At 41.1% G+C, this 21031-nt stretch overlaps 1 protein-coding gene across 2 annotated transcripts in view; it reads right to left on the bottom strand.

The window, feature by feature from the left end:
• Window positions 1–21031, bottom strand: part of pcf11 (PCF11 cleavage and polyadenylation factor subunit) — a 41686-nt gene that overhangs the window by 9087 nt on the left and 11568 nt on the right. For both annotated transcript variants that reach the window (XM_078545700.1, XM_078545701.1), the window contains 7 exons: window positions 13979–15165; window positions 12261–12444; window positions 7285–8164; window positions 3920–5640; window positions 3277–3379; window positions 1461–1577; window positions 1230–1350 (listed from right to left, as the gene is read on the bottom strand). In XM_078545700.1, coding sequence (XP_078401826.1) covers window positions 1230–1350; window positions 1461–1577; window positions 3277–3379; window positions 3920–5640; window positions 7285–8164; window positions 12261–12444; window positions 13979–15165 — 4313 coding nt within the window. The remainder of the gene's footprint in view (window positions 1–1229; window positions 1351–1460; window positions 1578–3276; window positions 3380–3919; window positions 5641–7284; window positions 8165–12260; window positions 12445–13978; window positions 15166–21031) is intronic.

The raw sequence follows: 21031 nt of genomic DNA, 5'->3' as shown, positions 1-21031 counted from the left end.
CAATGCTATAGGAAAAAAAGAGTCAGACTTAATCAGATAGCTTTTTCAAAAAGTTGGCACAGGTTATGATAGGCTGAATGCCCTTCTGTGCTGCATGATTCCATGGGGCAGAATTTTTAGCTCGGCATGCGGTCACACGACCGACCTGATCAGATGCAAAATCGCACGAGATGTCAGGCGAGCATCCCAACATCATCCTGCGCTCGCGTGATATTTCGGTTGACGGGTGCACGCAAAAGTAGGAAGCGTGCCCTCTTGACAATTAAGGTAATTAAATGTACAATTGTCTATCTTTTATCAACCTTAGAGTGGCGGACGGGTGAATCGGCCAGGCATTTTTCATGAAACCTCATCCACGGGCAGGATGAGATTTTCGCTATTAAATGAAAGAAAAAGAAAAATCTATGGACAGCATTTTTATAATGTATATGTTCAGGTGACTGTGATGCTTGCACATTTTTTTCCTGATTTTAAAAACTTTATTTTAATGCTTTTGAGGTCTTCAGCTCCCTGAGGCAGTTCTCTGCCTTCTGGGAGCGGTCAGCACTTGCCCACACTAGCGTCAGCATCCACTCTCTTCCCACCCCCACCCTGGCAGCGTTGAGCTTCTCAGCATGCATTTCACACTGGCTGGCCGTTAATTGGCCAGCCAACGTGAAGTTGCAGTTGGCGATCCATTCCCCAGCACATCCCTGGGCCCGCCAATCGCGCCTACCCACCGACCTAAAAATTCAGGCCATGCAGTTAGCACTAATTGCTGTGAATGTAAAAACTTCAAAATTTAAAAAACTTAATGATTTACAAAGAAAGCTATTTGGAAATAAATAATGTGAAAGGCAAGTGAAACTCTACAAGGTAAATCTTTTCCTAGTACATACTAACAATGCTGTCCACTGCAGAAAAATAACTAAGATTTATTTCCAGAACAAGCTCTGGATTTAGTGAGCAGGCAAAAATCTTAAAGAAGCATTTTGTTTCCCAGTGTTCTGCCCCTATCCCTTTCAATTACCTATTCAGTAAACAATTAAGGAAAAATAGAACGTGAAGTATCATTGATTTAAAGGAATCAATATTAACATATAGTTAAGTATGCCTATTTTTATACTTGATCTGTCAAGGCCTGCCCCGCTTTGACCAGAATGCCTTCAGCTTGATAGTAACTGGTTTCAAGATTTACAGTCCTTATAAATGCTGAGTTCAAAATCTAGAATTAGTTATAAATTACTTACTGCTTCAATTCCTCAATTTGAAAGCCAGTAAGATCTGGAATGTTTTCCTCATTTTCTTCTTCCTCATCGTCATCAATTAAAGCTTGAGCCTGAGGATCGCCTTCTGGAAACACTTCAGACTCTAAATTCATTAAAACAAAACAATGAAGTTGTACTTTGATTTAGGTTTTCTGAAGAAAACTGCAGAAACAAAATGAATCATTTAAAAAAATGTTTCTATAAAAAACTTACGTGCTTGGACAGATTCTACTGGATTTGGCTTTAGAATTCCAGTTGAAAGCAGCTTGGAAAACAGCTCATTAACATCCAGCTGTCCCAAATGATTATCCAAAGGTGCAAAAGATGATCCTGTGATATTATAACACTTGATTACACGACAGATAAAATAAGTCAAAGCTCTCAACTAAATGGGCTAAAGCACCTAACTTGGCAGCAAACAAAATCCAAAAAGACCTCAGCAGATGGATGTCTGCATGAATTTGTCAGCACCAAGTTATTTGCCATTTCAAATCCAAGGCTTCACACTATAAAGCTAATATTAGATAGTTCTCGGATAACACGCTGGTTTAATGCAACATTATAGAATTATTTTTTGAAAGCAAACATCTTTCTCACTATTGTTGTAAAAATTACATTCTGAAAGTTCCTAACTATAAAATAGGAGTACCAGAAGAGACAGATCATAAGTCATAGTTTGCATATTTTTAAAGCCCATGAACCCTGGGGCTGTAAGGTATCAGACATTATTTCCCTCCACGCTTCCATCCCTAATTAGCTCTGCCTGCTTCTTCCTTGAATGGAGGTCCAACCAGTCACCATCCACCATAGCTCTTCATAGCTGGTAGAACGTATTCTTGCATTGAACACTGATCAACTTAGGGCTTAGAACTAGGCAGTTAAAAGCATGCTGTAAATAGAGCAGCGATGAAAGTTGGGGATGTGCAAAAGGCCAGAATAGGAAGAACGCTGGGATCTCAGAAGATTGCAAGGGGAGTGGTTAAAGAAATTGGGAAGCGCAAGGCCATACAAGAATTAGAAAACAAGGATGAGCATTTTCAAATTGCGCTGCCACAACAGGAGCCACTGTAGGTCAGTGACTCTAGGGATGATGGGTGAACAAAACTTTGCAGTAAGTTTTGGATGAGCCCAAGTTTACAGTGTGTGCAAGGTACGAGGCTGACCAGGAAAGAAATGCAATGGTTGAGTTTGGATGAAGGTTTCAGCGAGCTGAAGTGGGAGGAGACTAGCTTAGGCAGTCTTGGTGAAGGAGAGGATTTGGGGTTAAAAATTAATCTGAGGATCAAAGAGGATGCCACAGTTGCAAATGGACAGTTTCAAACAGTGGCTAGGAGGAATGATACAGTCAGCGGCAAGGAAATGGGAGTTTGTGGTGGGGACAGAGGATAATGCTCTTTCTTCCCAATATTTAATTAGAGGAAACTTCTGAATATCGGACAAGCATGAGATATCAATGACAGTGGAGGAGTCAAAAGTTGAGGGTAGTCAGTCTATATTTGGCTGTGACATTTTTTAAGATGTTGCAGAGGAGCCGCATCTAGGTGAGAATTCAGAACGAGGCAAGGATGGATCTTTGGAAGATTTCATAGGTAATGACACGGGAGACGGAAGATAAGCCATTGCAGGTGATCTTCCAGCTACAACTGGATAGATATGAAAGCCAGTCAATGGCAGTTGGACAACAGAAGAGGCGTTGAGGGAAGATGGTGTAGTCAACCATTAAAGGCTGCAGATCACTCGAGAAGGATGAGGACGGATAGAATGCTACACATGCATAAGGTGTAATTTGTGGTTTTGATAAGGACAGTTTCAGTACAATGGAAGAGGAGGAAAATTGAATGGAGGGGCTCTTATCGGAAAGAGGCATATGGATTTAGGAGGTGATAAGACATTCGGAGAGGTAAGAGAATTTTGGAGATGGGGCATAGTTTGCCAATAAGACCTGGGTGCGACTTAATGTACACGAAATAAAGAGTAAAGTAAATTACAAGAAATTCATCTGTCCAATTTATCAGCATAAAATGCATACCTTGCTGAATCTGTGTAACTGGAACAGAAGATTGAGGGGGTATGTACTGCTGGCCTTGACTAAAAGGAGCCTGGTTTTGAGAAAAACCAGTCATGGCATTAACCTATGAAATAAAAAGTTCAGATAATGAAAATATCCAGAGATTACATCCCAAATTTATGCTCTTTCACTTATCAAAGAGGCTAATGAGAAATTTATTTTCCACTTCAATTTCTACCCTTCTCTCCTGAAGGCAATGGATACAATTCTAAAGGCAGAAGCAGCTCTCAGTGCCTCATTCAAAAGATTTTCACATTAGCCTCAATATTAAATTTCTGCATTGTTTTGACTGTAGAGTTTGTGTGATGTCCACACGTGAGCACCTTACTATACAGGGGGAATCAAGGTGTACAAACTGATTTTAACAGTCCGTAGTCAAGTGCCACTGAAACAATTATAATCACCTCAATGGCATCCCAACTTACACCTACTGACAACCACACTTCCGACTGTCACTGGGATCTTCTGACCTGTAGATCTTAATAATACAAAAGGACATCTCTACCCATTCATATCTAAATTACTGGAGGCAAGTAACATTTTAAAAGCATTTTTTGACTTAAGACTTTTCCCCATAAAAAGGAATAAAAACGTTGATACTTACAGGCTGCAGTTGACGCATGTTTTCAGGTAATGATGCAGGAAGGTTACTGCTGTAAAACGTTCCACGTGCTGAATCATATTGGTCATTATTATGGGGTCCTGCCAATCGAGGCAGTGGTGTCTGACCATCAAAACAAGGACCAGCGGGTCCATAGGCTGGGTTGGCCAATGTTGTTGCTCCATGTACGGCAGATTCATTATAATGAGATCCTTGAGGCATATTAAATCTGGGTCCAGACTGTCCATCAAATCTTCCCTGATATTGTGAACTTGGAGGATGACCATTGAACAAATGACCAGCAACACTGCATCTAGGATCAGGATGCATCGAAGCCCCTTCAAATTGTGGTCCACGAGAACTATCAAAATATGCACCAGGCTGCGCAGCAATAATGTCAAACCGAGTCCCAGCAGGACCATCAAAACGAATGGCAGGCTGCCCTGGGTGACTGCCTGAACCATCATAGTGTGCGCCAGGCTGTCCCAACTGTGGACTATCAAATCGCACAGTACACTGTGCTGGGTGACCACCAGGGCCTTCAAAGTGTGCATTGGGCTGCCCTGGATGTGGACCATCAAATCGTGTGACAGGTTGCCCTAGGCGAGAACTTGGTCCATCAAAGCGGATACTGGGATGCCCAGGCTGAGGGCCATCAAAACGCATACAGGGCTGCCCTAGACCATCTGGACTATCAAAGCGTGCGCCGGACGGACGAGGATGTGGGCCATCAAAGTGTATGGCAGCTTGCCCGGGGTGTGGATCAAAGCGAGGGTGCCCTAGATGATTTCCAGGATTTTCTAACTGTGTGCCTGGCTGACCTGTGTGTGGGCCAAAGCGTGTGCCAGGGTGGCCAACTGGACTGTCAAAGTGACCACATGATTGCCCAGGATGTGAACCATCCATGCGAGTGCCAGGCTGTGGACCATCAAAGTGTACTCCAGGCTGCCCAGGATGACCGCCTGGACTATCAAAGCACGTTCCAGGCTGCCCTGGGTGTGGACCATTAAACCGTGCCCCAAGCTGTCCCGGATGTGGGCCATCAAAACGCAGTCCAGGTTGCCCTGGGCGAGGACCATCAAAACGTGGTCCAGGCTGCCCTATACGAGGACTATCAAAACGTGGCCCAGGCTGTCTTGGGCGAGAACTATCAAAACGCAATGCAGGCTGCCCAGAACGAGGGCCACATGGGCCATCAAAGCGTACACCTGGCTGCCCTATGTGTAAAGTACCTGGACAATCAAAGCATGCACCAGGCTGTCCCCTCTGTGGGCCATCAAAGCATGCACCAGGCTGTCCAGAATGGGCACCACTTAGACCATCGAAGTGTGCAGCAGGTTGCCTGGGAATACCCTCAATCCAATGACGAGGTTGCTCAGGGGCACTATCAATTGGTTGGATAACTGTTTCAGGGGATTCCTGCAACCTCATCCTAGATCCAGCAACGCAGCCATCACAACTCGGGGATCCATTTCGACTACGAAGCCATGCCCTGTCTGGTTCAACGGGGTCATCAGTTCTCAGTTTTTCCAGATTTCTTGCAGACCCAGGTTTTCCTTGCCCTGGTCTATCGGTAGCTTCTCTAAATCTCTGAGGCATTTCAAGTATGCCAGATCTTAGCCTTGAACTCTCAACTAATCCATTGCTTCTCTGTGGTGCATCAAAGGCAGGTCTTTCCTCTGAATGACGGTCACAATGAGGTCTTGGTTCTTCTCTTTTTATGTCTGATAAAAACAAAGTACATTAAATTATTGATTTGGAGGGACCTGAACACTAACTCAAAGGACAAGGTAGGATTCAGAGATCTGATGTAAAATATTCATAATAAAACACTATTTACTATAATAAATCAATCATGATTTTATTGCAACCAGAAAATGGTTAATTCTATACATTTTAATATCCATGATTAATTTTAGCACCCAGCTTTGTCCCCTGCCATAGCAGTATCTGCAAAACTAAAATTTAGCGGACTCATTTTCAGTTCAATATTGGGAAAATGAAACCATTTTTTTTTAAATTGTGATCTCATGCATATTAGAATTCCAAAATCATTCTAGAAAGATTTGTCCATCCTAAAACCATCCTAGTCCAACTAGTGCATTGACTGCAAAGCACAAATTTGATTTAGAAGGGACCAATATGCATATTAGGGATTCTGGTGATAATTATCCAATATTTGTATCTTGAGAGATATTGAATTTGGCATTCAATTAAACTTCCTTATTAACAAATATACCAGCTTCTCCTAATACTTTTGTGCAGAAAAGGACATGTGAGCAGTGGTTGACACAATAGCAGGCTTCAACCCCCATTTGCTAAGAATGGGCAGAGAGGGTAGGTGAGGAAGGGGACAAGATCTGCCATGATTTCAATGTACAATTACTGTCCAGTAAACCATGCTGGAAAATGTCCATGCACAGATATTAAGCAAGCTCAGCCGTGATGTTTCAACAATGAAATAGCCTGCAAATATTCACTCTAGACTAAATGTATGGACAATGGTCATGAGAAAAGGTACTGCAGATGTGTGGGTACTCATCGAAGTAAGAGTCAGTGCCACAAGCAAAAACTAAAAATGCCATGTGATTTTTCTCCCATAAAGCCCAGTGCAAATGATGAACCCTAACTTCAGGAAAAGTGGCAAATCTGGAGGATTGCAGCTATATAAAATCGGTACCAGGAAACCACAGTGGACGGGAGTATTTTGCCATTGAGTGGGAAAAATTTGCCATAGTTCAGTGGGGAAATTGCTTACTAGTTCAATAATGAGATACTTTACAAGGCCCAACAGTCAATTCAGTGCTTAACTGATCCCAGCTACGGCTCCAGCAGTACATTAGCAGCCTTGGAATCTATCAAGAATTCTCTTTTCTATGTCAGTCAGGTTCTCACTCCTGATCACAAGTCAGATAACATTTTAACCCTCAAAAGCGAGGGAAGAATCAGTGCTTGGTTGAGTTGCCTCCGCGAACCAATGATTGCTGACAACCATTGCCCATGTTCAATTTAAATTTAGTGATAAAAAGCAGTTGCCACTTAGTTAAGCTTTTGGTGCCATTTGGACCAACTGTATCTACAACTTGAGTTACACCTTCAGTAAAGGTTAGAAAATTGGTGAAAACATTTTTTAAATCCTGGCCAACCTGACCTTGAATAATAGTTTTTAAAAAATGATGCCAATCACAGATACTTCCATATGAAGATAGCATGTCTTCTGTTCTTTTTCATGGCCAAAAGTAATATTCATAAACCTCGGGAGGAGATGCTTGCTTGCTAGTGACTAGGGATTCTGTATATTGTGGCCCAGAAGAGAATAAATTTAACAGGTGAATTAAAAGAACTATTAATTACTTTTCTAAATTTACCTTGTCCATCTCTTTGACCAAATTCTTGAAGGTCTCTTTCAACCACGGGCTGATGTTTTGACCCCTGCCGCTGATCTTTATGTTCGTTCCTTGGCTCCGTCCAGTTATTACACAACTTCCCCTGGTTAGAATCCGTTTTGTATCGATCTTCAGGAATTGGAGGAGAACTTCTCATTTGTTTAATTGATAACTTGTCATCTCCATGCTTTTTGCTATCTCGTATGTTACTTTGGTTTCTCTCCTCATCTGCTAAAGGACTCATACGTTGACGAAGTGGTGATACATGGTCACAATGTTTGTCATGCAACTGTCTATCGCCAACAGGAGAACGTCTTGCAGGCTTGTCACACAGCTTTCTTCTTTCCGAATGTCTTCCTTCACTGTAATGTCCACGTCCACTCTCACTGGCCTCTCTTTTTTCTCCAGGTTTCCTTTCCTGACCAGTACCTCTTGTATCATGTCTTTCAATTAGTGAATAAGAATTGCTGCTCATAGTTGGAGACTTGCTGCCTTGGTCACCATCTTCTCTTACACTAAGCGGCAGATCACCCGATATATCTTTATTATGAGCCTCTCTTGTTTTCCAACGAGATTCTGTTTCATGTGATTTTTCTAACTGAACCCTGGTTCTTTTTAATTTAGACATGTGCTCAAGATAGCTCAGTTCTGCTTCGGATAATGGCGCACCTTTACCTTGGTTTCTAACTAATGGAGATTCACCTTTCAGTTCAGTTTTAAAACCTCTGGGGGTAACATGGGATGCTTGCCAGTCACTAGATCTACTCTTTTCCTCTTGATACTGGAACAGCTGATTGATTTGATGAGCAACAACAAGAAACTCATCATAACTTATTTCTGCAGCTGCTAGTCGTTGATTTGCCTACGAAAACAAAAGATTATGAACTTGAATAAATGAAAAGCCAAGAGCTAATTAAAATCAGCAGCTTTTAACATATCTAACAATAGTTTTAAAACAGAGAACCTGAAAAAAGGAACTAAAGTTGAACTTTGTAACCCTAGACTTGGTAGAAAGAGCACATGGATGTCAATTACAAAATTATACTGTGATGTCTCCACCCTGATTGCTCAGAAAACCTAGACTCATTAAAAATTAGTCCTCCAATTTGGAGGTTTACTGGAGTGGTAGCACCTCTTATGAAGCTATAACTCAACAGAAATAATCACTAAGAGAGATGAGGAAAAGGATAATTTTTCAGGGTTAAGTACTTACAGCAAGTCATTGATTTTTTTTTGAAGTAGAGATAACCAATTGCACAAATTCAAGCAATCGTGAATCTGATCAGTAACTTGTAACAGTTTTCAGCAAAAATGTATTTTCTGTCCACGTTGATTGAATCAATTAGCATGTAATAAATTTCCTCCCATAAAAATAGCTTTCCTCATTCCATTAAATTTTAACTTTCAAGCACAAGCAAGCTAAAAGCACAAGGAAAGATTTTAGGCCCATCAACCACTCTTCCCATATGACAGCAATGCAAACTTCTGAGTAAGGTTAAAAAAATCTGTAAGCAATTTCTTCCCAAATCTACAGCAATATCAAATTTCAGGAGACAGGGACCCCCATGACTCATGTGTGATCTTACCTAACCCAACAACAGCCCCTCATAGTGCTTTACTTCCTTAGGAACCTGTCGATGCCTTTCTTGAAGGGCTGTAGCTTACGTATATTTCCCACATCTTTGCTTCAGAGTGACAACTTTTTATGAAATACTTTCTGCCAATCTAACTCTTTCCATTCGTAATTTACAGACATGTCCTCAAGTCCTGAAAGTCATTATTAATCTCAAGCACAAGGAGGAAATTACCTTTAACAGAATAACTAACATAACTCTTAGGTGACATTTCTTGACTCTGCCATTATGTATTACATCCAACTGTCTTAATTCTTTAACTAGAGCTTCATATTTCCTACACACTAATAAAGACTTCTGGTTTAGCTCATCGCCAAGTAATAGAAATCAAGGTTTTGTCATGTGTATATTATTTTCTTTCACTCCACGAGTTAGTTTCTAAATTGAAGGTCTTCTTGGATGCAAACGATCCACCAACTTGATTCTGTAACTTATAATGTCATTTCACAAAGTCCATCAATCTCAGTTCTGAAATTTTCAACTGACCTAGCCACAATGGCTTTTTGGGCAAATGCATTTCAAATTTCCACTACCTTGTGTGTGAAGAAGTGCTTCTCGACATCGCCCTAAAAGACCTAGCTCTCATTTTTAAGATTATGCCCTTTGTTCTGAACTGTCCCACCAGAAGAAATAGTTTCTATCTACCTATCCAAACTTGACACTTGCAAAGTACTTGATTATCTTCTCAAGTCCAAAGTGGATGACCTCATACTTCCTCACATTCAACTCCTGCTAATTTACAACTCACTTTGTTACAAATTGTGACAAGTCTGTTCCAATCTATTCATTTACTATGCCATCTAAAGATGCCATCAGCAAACTTGGATCTATGGCTCTGAATTCCATTATTGAATCCTGTAGCAAACTATTTGAAAAGCAGGTCACAAATCTCTCTGATGAAAGGCACTGTTTCATCTGCTCTTTGAACCAGATCCCTATGAATAAATGATACTGAAACTTTCCACCCACCCAATGCCACCACTTTATTCACAAACGCTAAACTTTCCACTGGATACCATTCAAGGCTACTCAAAGCAGTTTTCAAAAGTTCAGCATGGCATTAAGAGCACACAGGCAACTTTCATGGGAAAGCTGTCACCACCAATCAACGACGACTGCAAAAACATTTGCATGCTGATACTGGGGCAGGGGCAGCATAACTTTTGGCTGAGGGGTGGGGTTGCTTAGGGACCAAAAAGGATGCATATATTTGGTGGCAGAGGACAAGGCTGAGGTTCTAAATGAGTACTTTGCATCTGTCTTTACCAAGGGGGAAGATACTGCCAAGTCATAGTAAAAATGGAAGCAGTTGAGATTCTTGATGGTCTTAAAAAATTGATAATGATGTGTCAGAAAGGCTGGGTGTACATAAAATTGATTAAGTCACCAGTACCAGATGGGGTGCCTCTGTGGATGCTGAGGGAAGGAAGGGTGTAAATTGTTGAGGCACTTGCCATAATCTTCCAATTCTCCTTAGATATGGGGGTTGTGCTGGAGGGCTGGAGAATTGCAAATGTGAAACGTGAAAGGTGTAAGGATAAACTACAGGCCAGTCAGTTTAATCTCAACAATGGGAAAGCTTTCAGAAACAATAATCAGGGGGCAAGTTAACAGCCAGTTGGTGAAGTTTGGATGAATTAAGGAAGGCCAGCATGGATTTTTTTAAAAAAATGTAAATAGTGTTTAATTTTTTGATGAGGTTACAGAGGGGATCGAAGAGGACACTGTGTTTTATGTGGTGTACATGTTTGATAAAGTGGCACGTAACAGGTCTGTCAGCAAGTTAAAGCCCAATAGAATGGAAGGGACATAGGCTATGGGTGGACAGATGGCAAATGAAATTTAATGCAGAGAAGTGTGAAGTGGTACATTTTGGTAGGAAGAATGAGGAAAAACAACATTATCTAAAGGGTATGCAGGAACAGAGACATCTGGAGATATATGTACACAAATCATTGAACATGGCAAAGGCAGGTTGAGAATGTGAATAAAAAGGATTTATAACCCAGGGCTTTATAAGGAGAGACATGGAGTACAAAAACAAGGAAAACAAAATGAACATTTATAAGCAAGTGAAGGATTTACAGACAGTGCCAGAAAAGATTCCAGGGATAAGAATCTGGATGGATTAGAGAAGCTGAGGTTGTTCACTTAGAGAAGTTTGAGAAATTTGATGGATGTGTTCCTAATCATCAGGAGTCTAGCCAGAGTAGATAGAAAGAAACGGTTCTTGTTGACAAAAGGTTCAAGAACCAGGAGACACTGAATTGCGGTGAACAGCAAAAGAACAAGGAAAAACTTTTTTTTTAAAAAAACACAGCGTGTGATAAGGATCTGGAATGCACTGCCCGAGAGGGTGGTGGAGGCAGATTCAATTGTGGATTTTAAAAGAATTGGGAAAGGGCTGGGGAGTGGGACCAACAGAGCTGCTCTTGCAGCGAGCCAGCAGACATGACAGGCTGAATGGCTTCCTTCTGTGCTGTAACCATTCTATTATAACAGTTATGTGGATGCATAGATCTTTGAAATCTTCTAGCCCCACTACCTGAATGGTCAGTCTGAGGGAAAGTGAAATTTCAACTTCTTAATCAAACCCAAAAGCACACTCACTTCGAGAAACAGAAGTAAAATTCTGAATTTCCTTGGTCTAATGGAACTTTGTACAAGGTCCCTGTAAAGGACAATTTTTACATGTCACTGCTTCAAACATTCCTGGTAAATGCATCCTCAAAGTCTTCAAACCCTTGGCCCTCCTTCACAATGCATTCCCCACATCTTACATATACAAGGATGCTAAATATGTGACCTGTTGAAATTCCTGACAATGCTAGGAGTGTAATTATCATCTCTAATTACTGCTTAAAAGCAAAGCAGAGGCGGCTCCTGCTTTATGATTTCCTAACCTGGAATGGTTGATCTCAGAACAAACTCACCTTTGTCAAAACAATTAACTTGCTTGAAAGTGGCTGCATCAGGCAGGATATCTGCTGGACACTGCTGAAGGATCATGCTACAAATTGCTGTACAAACTTTGCTGATATCCATCGAGACCTCAAACAAACCTTTTACTGTAAATTGTAAACTTGTGCTCATTTCCTGAAGGTTTGTCAAGAAACACTGTGCCAATGTGATTTCCCACCGTCTCTCTCAATTCTCTACCCCCCCCCTCCACCCAAACCACCTTTCTACCTTGCAATTAACGAATAATCCTGTGAGACAGGTGAGCGGGGGGGAAAAGTTTTAATACCAGGCCAAAAGATCAAGAAAAACTGAGGTATAGCAATTTCACTCACTACAAAACACAATTAATACATTTCCACTTACTTTTTTCAATAAGTCTCTCTTGTTAGCAGATGTCAATTCTTTTGGGATTTGTAAGTTTGCATCAACACTCATCCTTTGCTGCCTTGGTGTTCGAGGTGACAGAATACCTTTATTTCCAGGATATACATCCTTCTGTTGATGAGGAAACTTTGTATGTGCCTGAGTCTCTTGTTTCTGCTTCACGCTACAAAGCAAACATTTAACATAAAGTATTACATATCAATCTGTTTAACTTTACCATCTTGTAACTTACTGGTCATAGTGATTCCTTTAGAGGACTCAAAAGTAAAATCCCATCAAAAATCAATTATTTTCTTGAGCATGCTCCAATCAACAGACATCTGAAATAATTTTCCTTCCTTTAGAAGCCAATCCATCAGCTATGTATTTCCAGACTGTGTTCCAAATATCAAACCAGAAGAGACCCAAGTGGCTCGTTAGCAACTGACAGTATCATTACTTTACAACATGTGGTAGCAGCCATAAAAATATCTGAAGCCTCAACTTTTCGAATAGAAAAAATGTTCACATATCTCAGTTGCATCACTGCAAGATATTAAGAATGAAGGTGAAGGGAGCCTCAGGATCATTGCAAGAATCATTAGAATTTCATTTCTACATAAGTGTTAGTAGGAACATAAACTAGGTCATAATAAAAGCAAAATACTGCAGATGCTGGAAATCTGAAATATACACAATGTGCTGGTAATACTTAAGAAGGTATGGCAACATCTGTGGCAAGAGAAACAAAGTTAACACTGAGTCTATATTACTTTCAGATGAGTATTTTCAGCAATTTGCTGATAATCCAAAATGTGTGTGGGGGTAATGGGGGTTTAGGGGAAAAAAACAGGGAACATGCAGACCAATTACAGTATGACTGGGATGGACTGGCTAACTGGCAGATGTCATTTAATATGGACAAACGTGAGGTGACAAAACCAGACAAAACTAAATAGTACATATTCCACACAAAGAAGATAACACAAATCTAAATCACAGCATGCAACAAAGGGGAGGTATCAGTTTTGGGGTGGGGTGGGGGGTGGGGTGGAGAAAAGAGGGACTGATACATTGTTCACTGTAACCAACAGGGCAACATTTTGGATGCAAAGCTGATGGAATAAAATACAAACTTTCAGGAGTTAGTACTGCATACAACATGTTCACTAGCAGATATATGTATGTGACTTTGAAGAAATAACTATTCCCAGAGATTGGCGTTTCTAACCTGGAAAGAAAAAAATTTGCAGGGCTATAAGAATGGGGGAGTGGGATAATTGGACAATTTGTTAAAAGGGCAGCACATGCATGATGAGCATAACGGTCTCTTTGTGTTTTTCTGTAAGGTTCTGTGATAAGAACTACCAGGAGAGACTAAAGTGGAAACTGTTAGTGTGGAAAAAGTGGGCTCAGTGAAGACCCCATGAAAATATACTGATACCTAACTATCTCTAGCCAATGAAATGAACTCAGGTATGAACTGAAGAAATGGGCAAATCAAGCACATAAGTGAAGAAGTGGACAGACAACTTTAGATTTAATTACTCCATGCCAATGATGGTCAACAGTGTGGAATAGATTAACCATGTAAAGATGATTTTTCAACAAGTTCAAAAATTGGCAAAAATATGTGATTGAAGGATGTTAAGAAAATAGTAGGAACCACATGGAATATAATGATCTTTCTGGTCTGGTCCTGTACATTTCTAACTTACCTTTTAGCTTCCTCCCACCCAGACTTCCATCTTTTTGCAGACGGCTGGTCATGCCAGTTTTCAACATTCTCCTTTGGCTCAGGAGAGCGTCTTGGGGAATTCCTGTTTTCAGGACGTGCAACCTGGGATTCCTGACATCTATCCTCCCGTGTTCTCTTCAATTTCCTTGGATCTCTTACTTCTGGTTTCGTACTGCCTTTCTTTCTAACATCTCGGCGTTCCCAATTATTAGCATTCAGTTTATACTCATCAGACAGGGATCTCTTTACTAACTTTTCTTTGTCCTGTGTTTTGGAAAGTGGTGAAACACTTGTACGCCTCCTTTTTGGTGACAATCTCCCTCTTTGCCTGGCAGAACGTGATACAGGTGACCGTGATATTGGTGAGTGTGATCTTGGGGATCGTGATCTTGAAGATCTAGAATGTGATCTAAAATTAAATCCTCCAGATTTAGGTGCATCCTTTCCAATCTCTTTTCCATCCTTTTCATTTTTCAAAAGAACACCATTAATTGCTTTATTTCTTATCACTGAAGGTTTACGTTCGGTCCCTTTACTTTGATCATCCTCTACTTTTTTTTCAGCACTTGCCCTCTTTTCTTTTGTTTCTACTTTATCAGTCTTATCCTGAGAAGACTTGCGCAATCTTGGATCTCTTTTACTGACTTCTATTTTTACCCTCTCAGTGTCCACTTTTTTGGCATTTTTAACAGGCAACTTATTTTTCACTGGCGAAACCAATTTAGATTTTCCTTCTGAAGCTCTGGATTCCTTTCTCAATTTCTCACAGTTCTTATCTTTATCTTGTTTTGATGTACTAATTTGATTTTCCGTCCTATCAGAAGATCCCCCAGCGGGGCTATTTCTTTTGCTTACTGGTGTTTTCTCTAATTTTTCCGTTTGCACTGGGCCTTCTTTTTTAACAGGCTCTTTTGAATGAGTTGACTGTTGACTGAGCCTATTTATCCGAGGGTCTCGATTTGACACTTTGGTATCACTGACATGTGTTGCCTGAAATTTTTCTAACTCTGCTGATTCTTGCTGCAAGGGTCTAACTGTAGCTGGAGTTGGCTTTGCTGTTCCCATTGAAAGCATAGGAGAAACCTTTGTGATTGGCACGTGTAGTTTGGAATGTCCAAGGGTTACCGCTGAATCAGGAATAGGATGTTGGGAAGCAAGTGAGGCAATCTAAAGGGGAAAAAATACACAATTATAACAAAAGTTAAATACTAGGAACATGTAGATACTTGTATAAAATCACAGGCTAAAATGATTTTAACACTCAACCTGGAAAGCAAGCATTTGTATTAAATTCCCGTGGAGCCATGTTTTCCCATGTGCACACCAATAACATTTTCAGTAAATCTACAGCAGCTATTCAACAGAAGAAATTTTCACCATTTGTCACAAGTTAACACTAAGAATCTGAACATAAAATGTTAAAGACGTCAACATTCGAAGAAATATAGAAAATACTTTGGATGTATTCCTTCGGCAAAACTTCATCAAAACTAAAATGTTAATCTCCCTTTTCTATAGATGTTGACTGGATCTGTGTACTTTAGGCAGCTTATTTTTATTTCAAGCATTTGCAGTTTCTTTCAGTTGAGTTTTTGAATGTTGGTACTTTCTGTAATCACCTTCCTCATTATTTTAAAAAGTCCAGTCCACATACAATATGAATTAGTCATAATTCCAAGCAAGGCACCAACCCAGACTCAGAATTTTGCACTGGGGCAGTCAAGGTTTTTTCCCCCTCTCCATTGCTCTAAAGAAGCTTTCACTCCAGGACTAGCATATAGTTCTTTGCCAATAGGAGTCTGCTTTGCCTTGTGTTGCCCCACCCTGCCACCTACTGCTGAATCTGCAATGTTGACACCATAAAGCAGATTATGGAATAGGATTAATTTTATCTGCACTGTTAATATAATATAAACTTGCACAATGATCAATGTGGCCAGGAACCACATAGCTTTGTGGCAAGCCTTTCACAAGACATGTTTAAGTTTCTCCAAATGCACTTGCACCAAGTCATTTACATTTCAAATGCACTTTACTGTGAGATGGTCAATTTGACAGTGGAAGAAGGAATTTAGTTTTAAAAGTATAAACATTCTTTCAGGTTGCTGTTTTGCAGATACCATCTGAGAAACCCCGTTTATGTTATCAGCAATAGTTAAATAGAATAAGTCCCTTCCATAGAGAACATTATGCTGCCTACTGCTTGGATTGCGCCCAGTGAAGACAGAAATATCCAGTCCCGTCCTGACAAACTCCTCCAAAGATGATTTCTTTTGTCAGGCAGCAATGGGATTTCAACTGACTGGTCACAAACACAAGACTCTTCATAAGAACCTCAATCACTATTACTTCTATAGCAAAAGCTTTCATCAGCCAACCTTCTAAATATGAGCAAAAAATGAGCCCTTGCTGCCGACAGGTTATTAATAAAACAATAATTTTTAAAAATCAGGTTGAATTGTATTAAGTGCTTCTAACTGAACTAAGGGCAAGAATACCATTCACCAAGTCACATATTACCCCATATTATTTATATTGTTTAAGTAGCCTAGTGGTAATGGACTAGCAACCCTGCGACTGAGTATTCCCAATTCCAGTGGCAAGCTGTGAAACTGAATTTAATATATGTGGCAGTCTATACGATTGCACCAGCAAAGGTTACCATGGAAGCAGGGTTGTCAATTAAGCATCCAACTCGCTCACTGACAAGGGAGGAAATGTCACCTCTTCATCAATGTGGCTAACCCACTCTTAATGCCCTCTGAAGTGCCAGCTTAAGTTATAAACAAATGCTATCATGGAAATTAGGGGCACGTAATGACTGCAGCCTTGTCAACTTGCCAGAACTTACTCCAGAACTGGCCACATCCTTCGCAAAACTGTTCCAGAACAGCTATACACAGGCATCTGCCAAATATGTAAAATTGCCCAAGTATGTCCTGCCCAGAAAACGCAGGACAAATCTAATCCAGCTAATTAATGGCCCATCAGTCTCCTCTCCAGCAAAGCATTGGAAGGTGTTGTCAATAGTGCCATCAAATGGCACGTACTCGCCAATAACCTGCTCATCAATGCTCAGTATGGGTTCTCTCGCGGCCACTCAGCTCCAGACCTGATTACAGCCTTGATCCAAACATGGACAAGAGCTGAATTCCAGAGACAATGTGAGTGACTGCCCTTAACATAAGGCAGCATTTGATGGGAGTGAGGCACCAAGGAACCCTAGCAGAACTAGAGTCAATGGTAATCGGGGCAGTGGATAGGGTGGTAACAGTCCACTTGTTGGAGTCAAGATGGTTGTGGTTGAGAGGACAATCATCTCAGTCCAGAACATCAATGCAGGACTGCCTCAAGGTAGTGTCCTACGCACAACAAGCTTCAGTTGCTCCAATGACCTTCTTGACATGTCAGGAATGGGGACGCTCATTGATGATTGAGTGTTTAGTACTAGTCGCAATAGGTCTGACACCAAAGCAGTCCGTGGCCACGTGCAGCAGTGCCTCGATATTCAAGCTCAGACTGATGTGTGGCAAGAATGTTACTTGCCATTTAAGTGCCAGGCAATGACAATCTACAAGAAGAAAGAATTTAACCATCTTCCCATGACATTAAATTGCAAGACTATCAACATCCTGGAGTTTACTATTGATATTGTGGCTACAGCAGGTCAGCGGCTGGGAATTCTGTGGTAACTCATCTCCCGAATCCCCAAAGCCTGTCCACCATCTACATGGCACAAGTCAGGGGTGTGATGGAATATTCTCCACTTGCCTGGGTGAGTGCAGCTCCAATAACACTCAAGAAGCTCAACATCATGCAGGGCAAAGCAGCCAACTTGACTGGCACCCCATCAACAACCCTAAACATCCATTTCCTCCAAAGCCGGCATAGTGGCAACAGTGTACACCATATACAAGATACACTGCAGCAACTTGCCAAGGCTCCTCAGACTGCACCTCCCAAACCCTCAACGTCTACCACCTAAAAGGACAAGGACAGCAATGCACAGGAACACCAACAGCTGCAAGTTCTCCTCCAAGTCTCTAATGCCATTCTGTCTTGGAAGTTTATTGCTATTCCTTCTGTTGCTAGGCTAAAATCTAGAACCCCTTCCAAACAGCACTGTCGGTATACCTACACCACATGCACTGTAGCAGTTCAAGGTGGCCTATCAACACGTTAAGGGCAATAAATGTTGCCTTTTCCATCAATAATCATCCCAAGAATAAAAAATAACCTGTAACACTTCATCACCATTGAACCCATTCAGAAGGCAGTTCACAACCACTTTAGGACAACTAGAGATGGGCAATAAAATATTTTTGTACCAACATCTCTCAAGTCCCAGGAAACAGAAAATTTTAATTTTTTCACATTTGGTTCTCAATTATTCTAACAGGTCCTGATCTGGATGATCTGCACCAAGATAATCATCTTGCATATCTCCTTTATGCCACCCTTGGTATTATTTATCGTTTTTTACCCCCCAAACTGATGTAACCTCGACAATTACATCAGTGAACAGGAGTTTGTACATTTCCCTACTCAAAAGGTCCCTAATCCAACAGTCCTCGAACTGCAGTGTTAACACTTCTGCCCCTTCACTTCCTCTCTCCTCACCGTCCAAGGGCCCAAACACTCCTTTCAAGTGAAGCAGCATTTCACTTGCATTTCCCCTTAGTCTACTGCATTCGTTGCTCCCAATGCGGTCTCCTCTACATTGGAGACACCAAACGTAAACTGGGTGACCGCTTTGCAGAACACCTGCGGTCTGTCCGCAAGAATGACCCAAACCTCCCTGTCGCTTGCCATTTTAACACTCCACCCTGCTCTCTTGCCCACATGTCTGTCCTTGGCTTGCTGCATTGTTCCAGTGAAGCCCAACGCAAACTGGAGGAACAGCACCTCATCTTCAGTCTAGGCACTTTACAGCCTTCCAGACTGAATATTGAATTCAACAACTTTAGATCTTGAACTCCCTCCGACATCCCCACCCCCTTTCCGTTTCTTCCCCCTCCCTTTTGTTTCTTCCAATAATTTATATAGATTTTTCTTTTCCCACCTATTTCCATTATTTTTAAATCTATACCTTTAGTGCCTTGTTAGTCTTTCCACCCCACCCCCACTAGAGCTGTACCTGCCATCCATTCTTAATTAGCACATTTGTTTAGATAATATCACCTTCAACACCTCTTTGTTCCTTTGTCTGTGACATCTTTTGATTATCTGCTCCTATCACTGCTTGCTTGTCCCTACAACCAACCACCCCCCCCCCCCTTCCCCCTTAAACCAGCTTATATTTCACCCCTCTCCTAATATTACTCAGTTCTGTTGAAGGGTCATGAGGACTCGAAACGGCAACTCTTTTTTTCTCCGCCGATGCTGCCAGACCTGCTGAGTTTTTCCAGGTAATTCTGTTTTTGTTTAACACTTCTAGATGCAGCAACCATGGAACTGTGGTCTTAAAGGCATAAGTAATCTTCAATAGGGAGAAAAATAAACCCAAATCTTGGAAGGTAACACCCTCTTTCATTACGTATAATCAATTGCTTTAGGGTCTTCTTTGCATTGAAAAAGCTCAATGAGGGAGTCATGAATTAGTTCAAATATCTGGTTTTGTGAGAAACTGGTGCCAGGCTTCAAGAAGTAATGTCATGCATTTTAACTCCCAACAGAACATCAGTTGGGGACATCACCAGAAACCATCCCGACACCTGGAGCATCCAATAAGCCTCAAATGAAATAAAAAACAAAGCGCTGGAAATACTCAGCAGGCCTGGCAGCATCTGTGGAGAGAGAAACAGAATTAATGTTTTGAGTTAAATATGACTTTTCTTCAGAACTGGGGGTAGGTAAAAACAGTGGATTTAATGCATAAAACCCATGTTTAATTAAAATGGTCATGTGCCTTCAGGAAAGTTCATAGATGTGAATGATGCAATACACCTTGCTTCAGCACTTTACAAACAATGGCAAGGTTTCTTCTGTGGCCCCCTTATGTTAATAATCTTAACCGTCCTGACTATGGGAGTAGAACTGAGCAAACACCTCCCCACAAGGAGAGATCATTCCCCTGGCCATTCATGCACATCCAAAGATGCATTCACAATCTGTATTTTCGTCCATATCCTTGAATGTTTTACAATGTTATCCCTCCTCCATGCCTAAAGTCTATGCCGCTTGGGGATGGAACCCCATCCATGAGTCAGCTTAGAACAAACAAGTCAACTAAGGATTCTTCCCTGATGTGATGCTCCATATTTGCAAATATAACTGCAAATGCAGTCAAAGCACATTACAACATTATAGGGTTCTCATGGACAAGATGAGAATTGTTCGCTACCAGCCAGTCCTCATAGGCCACTATGTGGTTCAACACCGGCTGATAAAGATTGTTGCCTTGTTACTTGTAAATTTTGGTGCCGTGCAAATTTAAACATAAGATATAGATAGGTTGAGCTGGCAAAAGGTCTGGAAAATGGAGTATGTCAGAAAATGTGAAATTTTCCATTTTGGCAGGAAGAAAAGCAGCATATTATTTAAATGGTGAGATTGCAAAGCTCTGACATGCAGAGGGATCTGGGTGTCTTAGTGCATGAATCGTAAAAGGCAAGTAGGCAGGTACATCAAGTAATTAGAAATGCTAACAGAATGAACTGAATACAAGATAAGGGAGGTTTTGCTTCAGTTATACAGCGCACCAGTGAGACCACATCGGGAGTACTGTGTACAGTATTGGTCACCTTATTTAAGGAAAGATGTAAATGTATTGGATGCAGTTCAGAGGTTTACCAGACTAATATGTGGAATGGGCGTGTTGCCTTACAAGGAAAGGTTGGACAGCCTAGGCTTGCATCCACTGGAGTTTAGAAGAGCAAGAGGTGATTTGATTGAAACAAAAGGTCCTAAGGGGTCTTGACAGGGTGGATGAGATGTTTTCTCTTGTGGGAGAATCTAGAACTAGGGGTTAGTGTTTAAAGATAAGGGGTCGCCCATTTATAATGGAGATGAGGCAAAATTTTTTCCGAGGCTT

Source organism: Cetorhinus maximus, chromosome 7, assembly GCF_964194155.1.
Source record: "Cetorhinus maximus chromosome 7, sCetMax3.hap1.1, whole genome shotgun sequence".
Taxonomy (NCBI): domain Eukaryota; kingdom Metazoa; phylum Chordata; class Chondrichthyes; order Lamniformes; family Cetorhinidae; genus Cetorhinus; species Cetorhinus maximus.
Note: the sequence above shows the minus strand (reverse complement) of the source record. Positions and strands in the feature narration are given on the sequence as shown.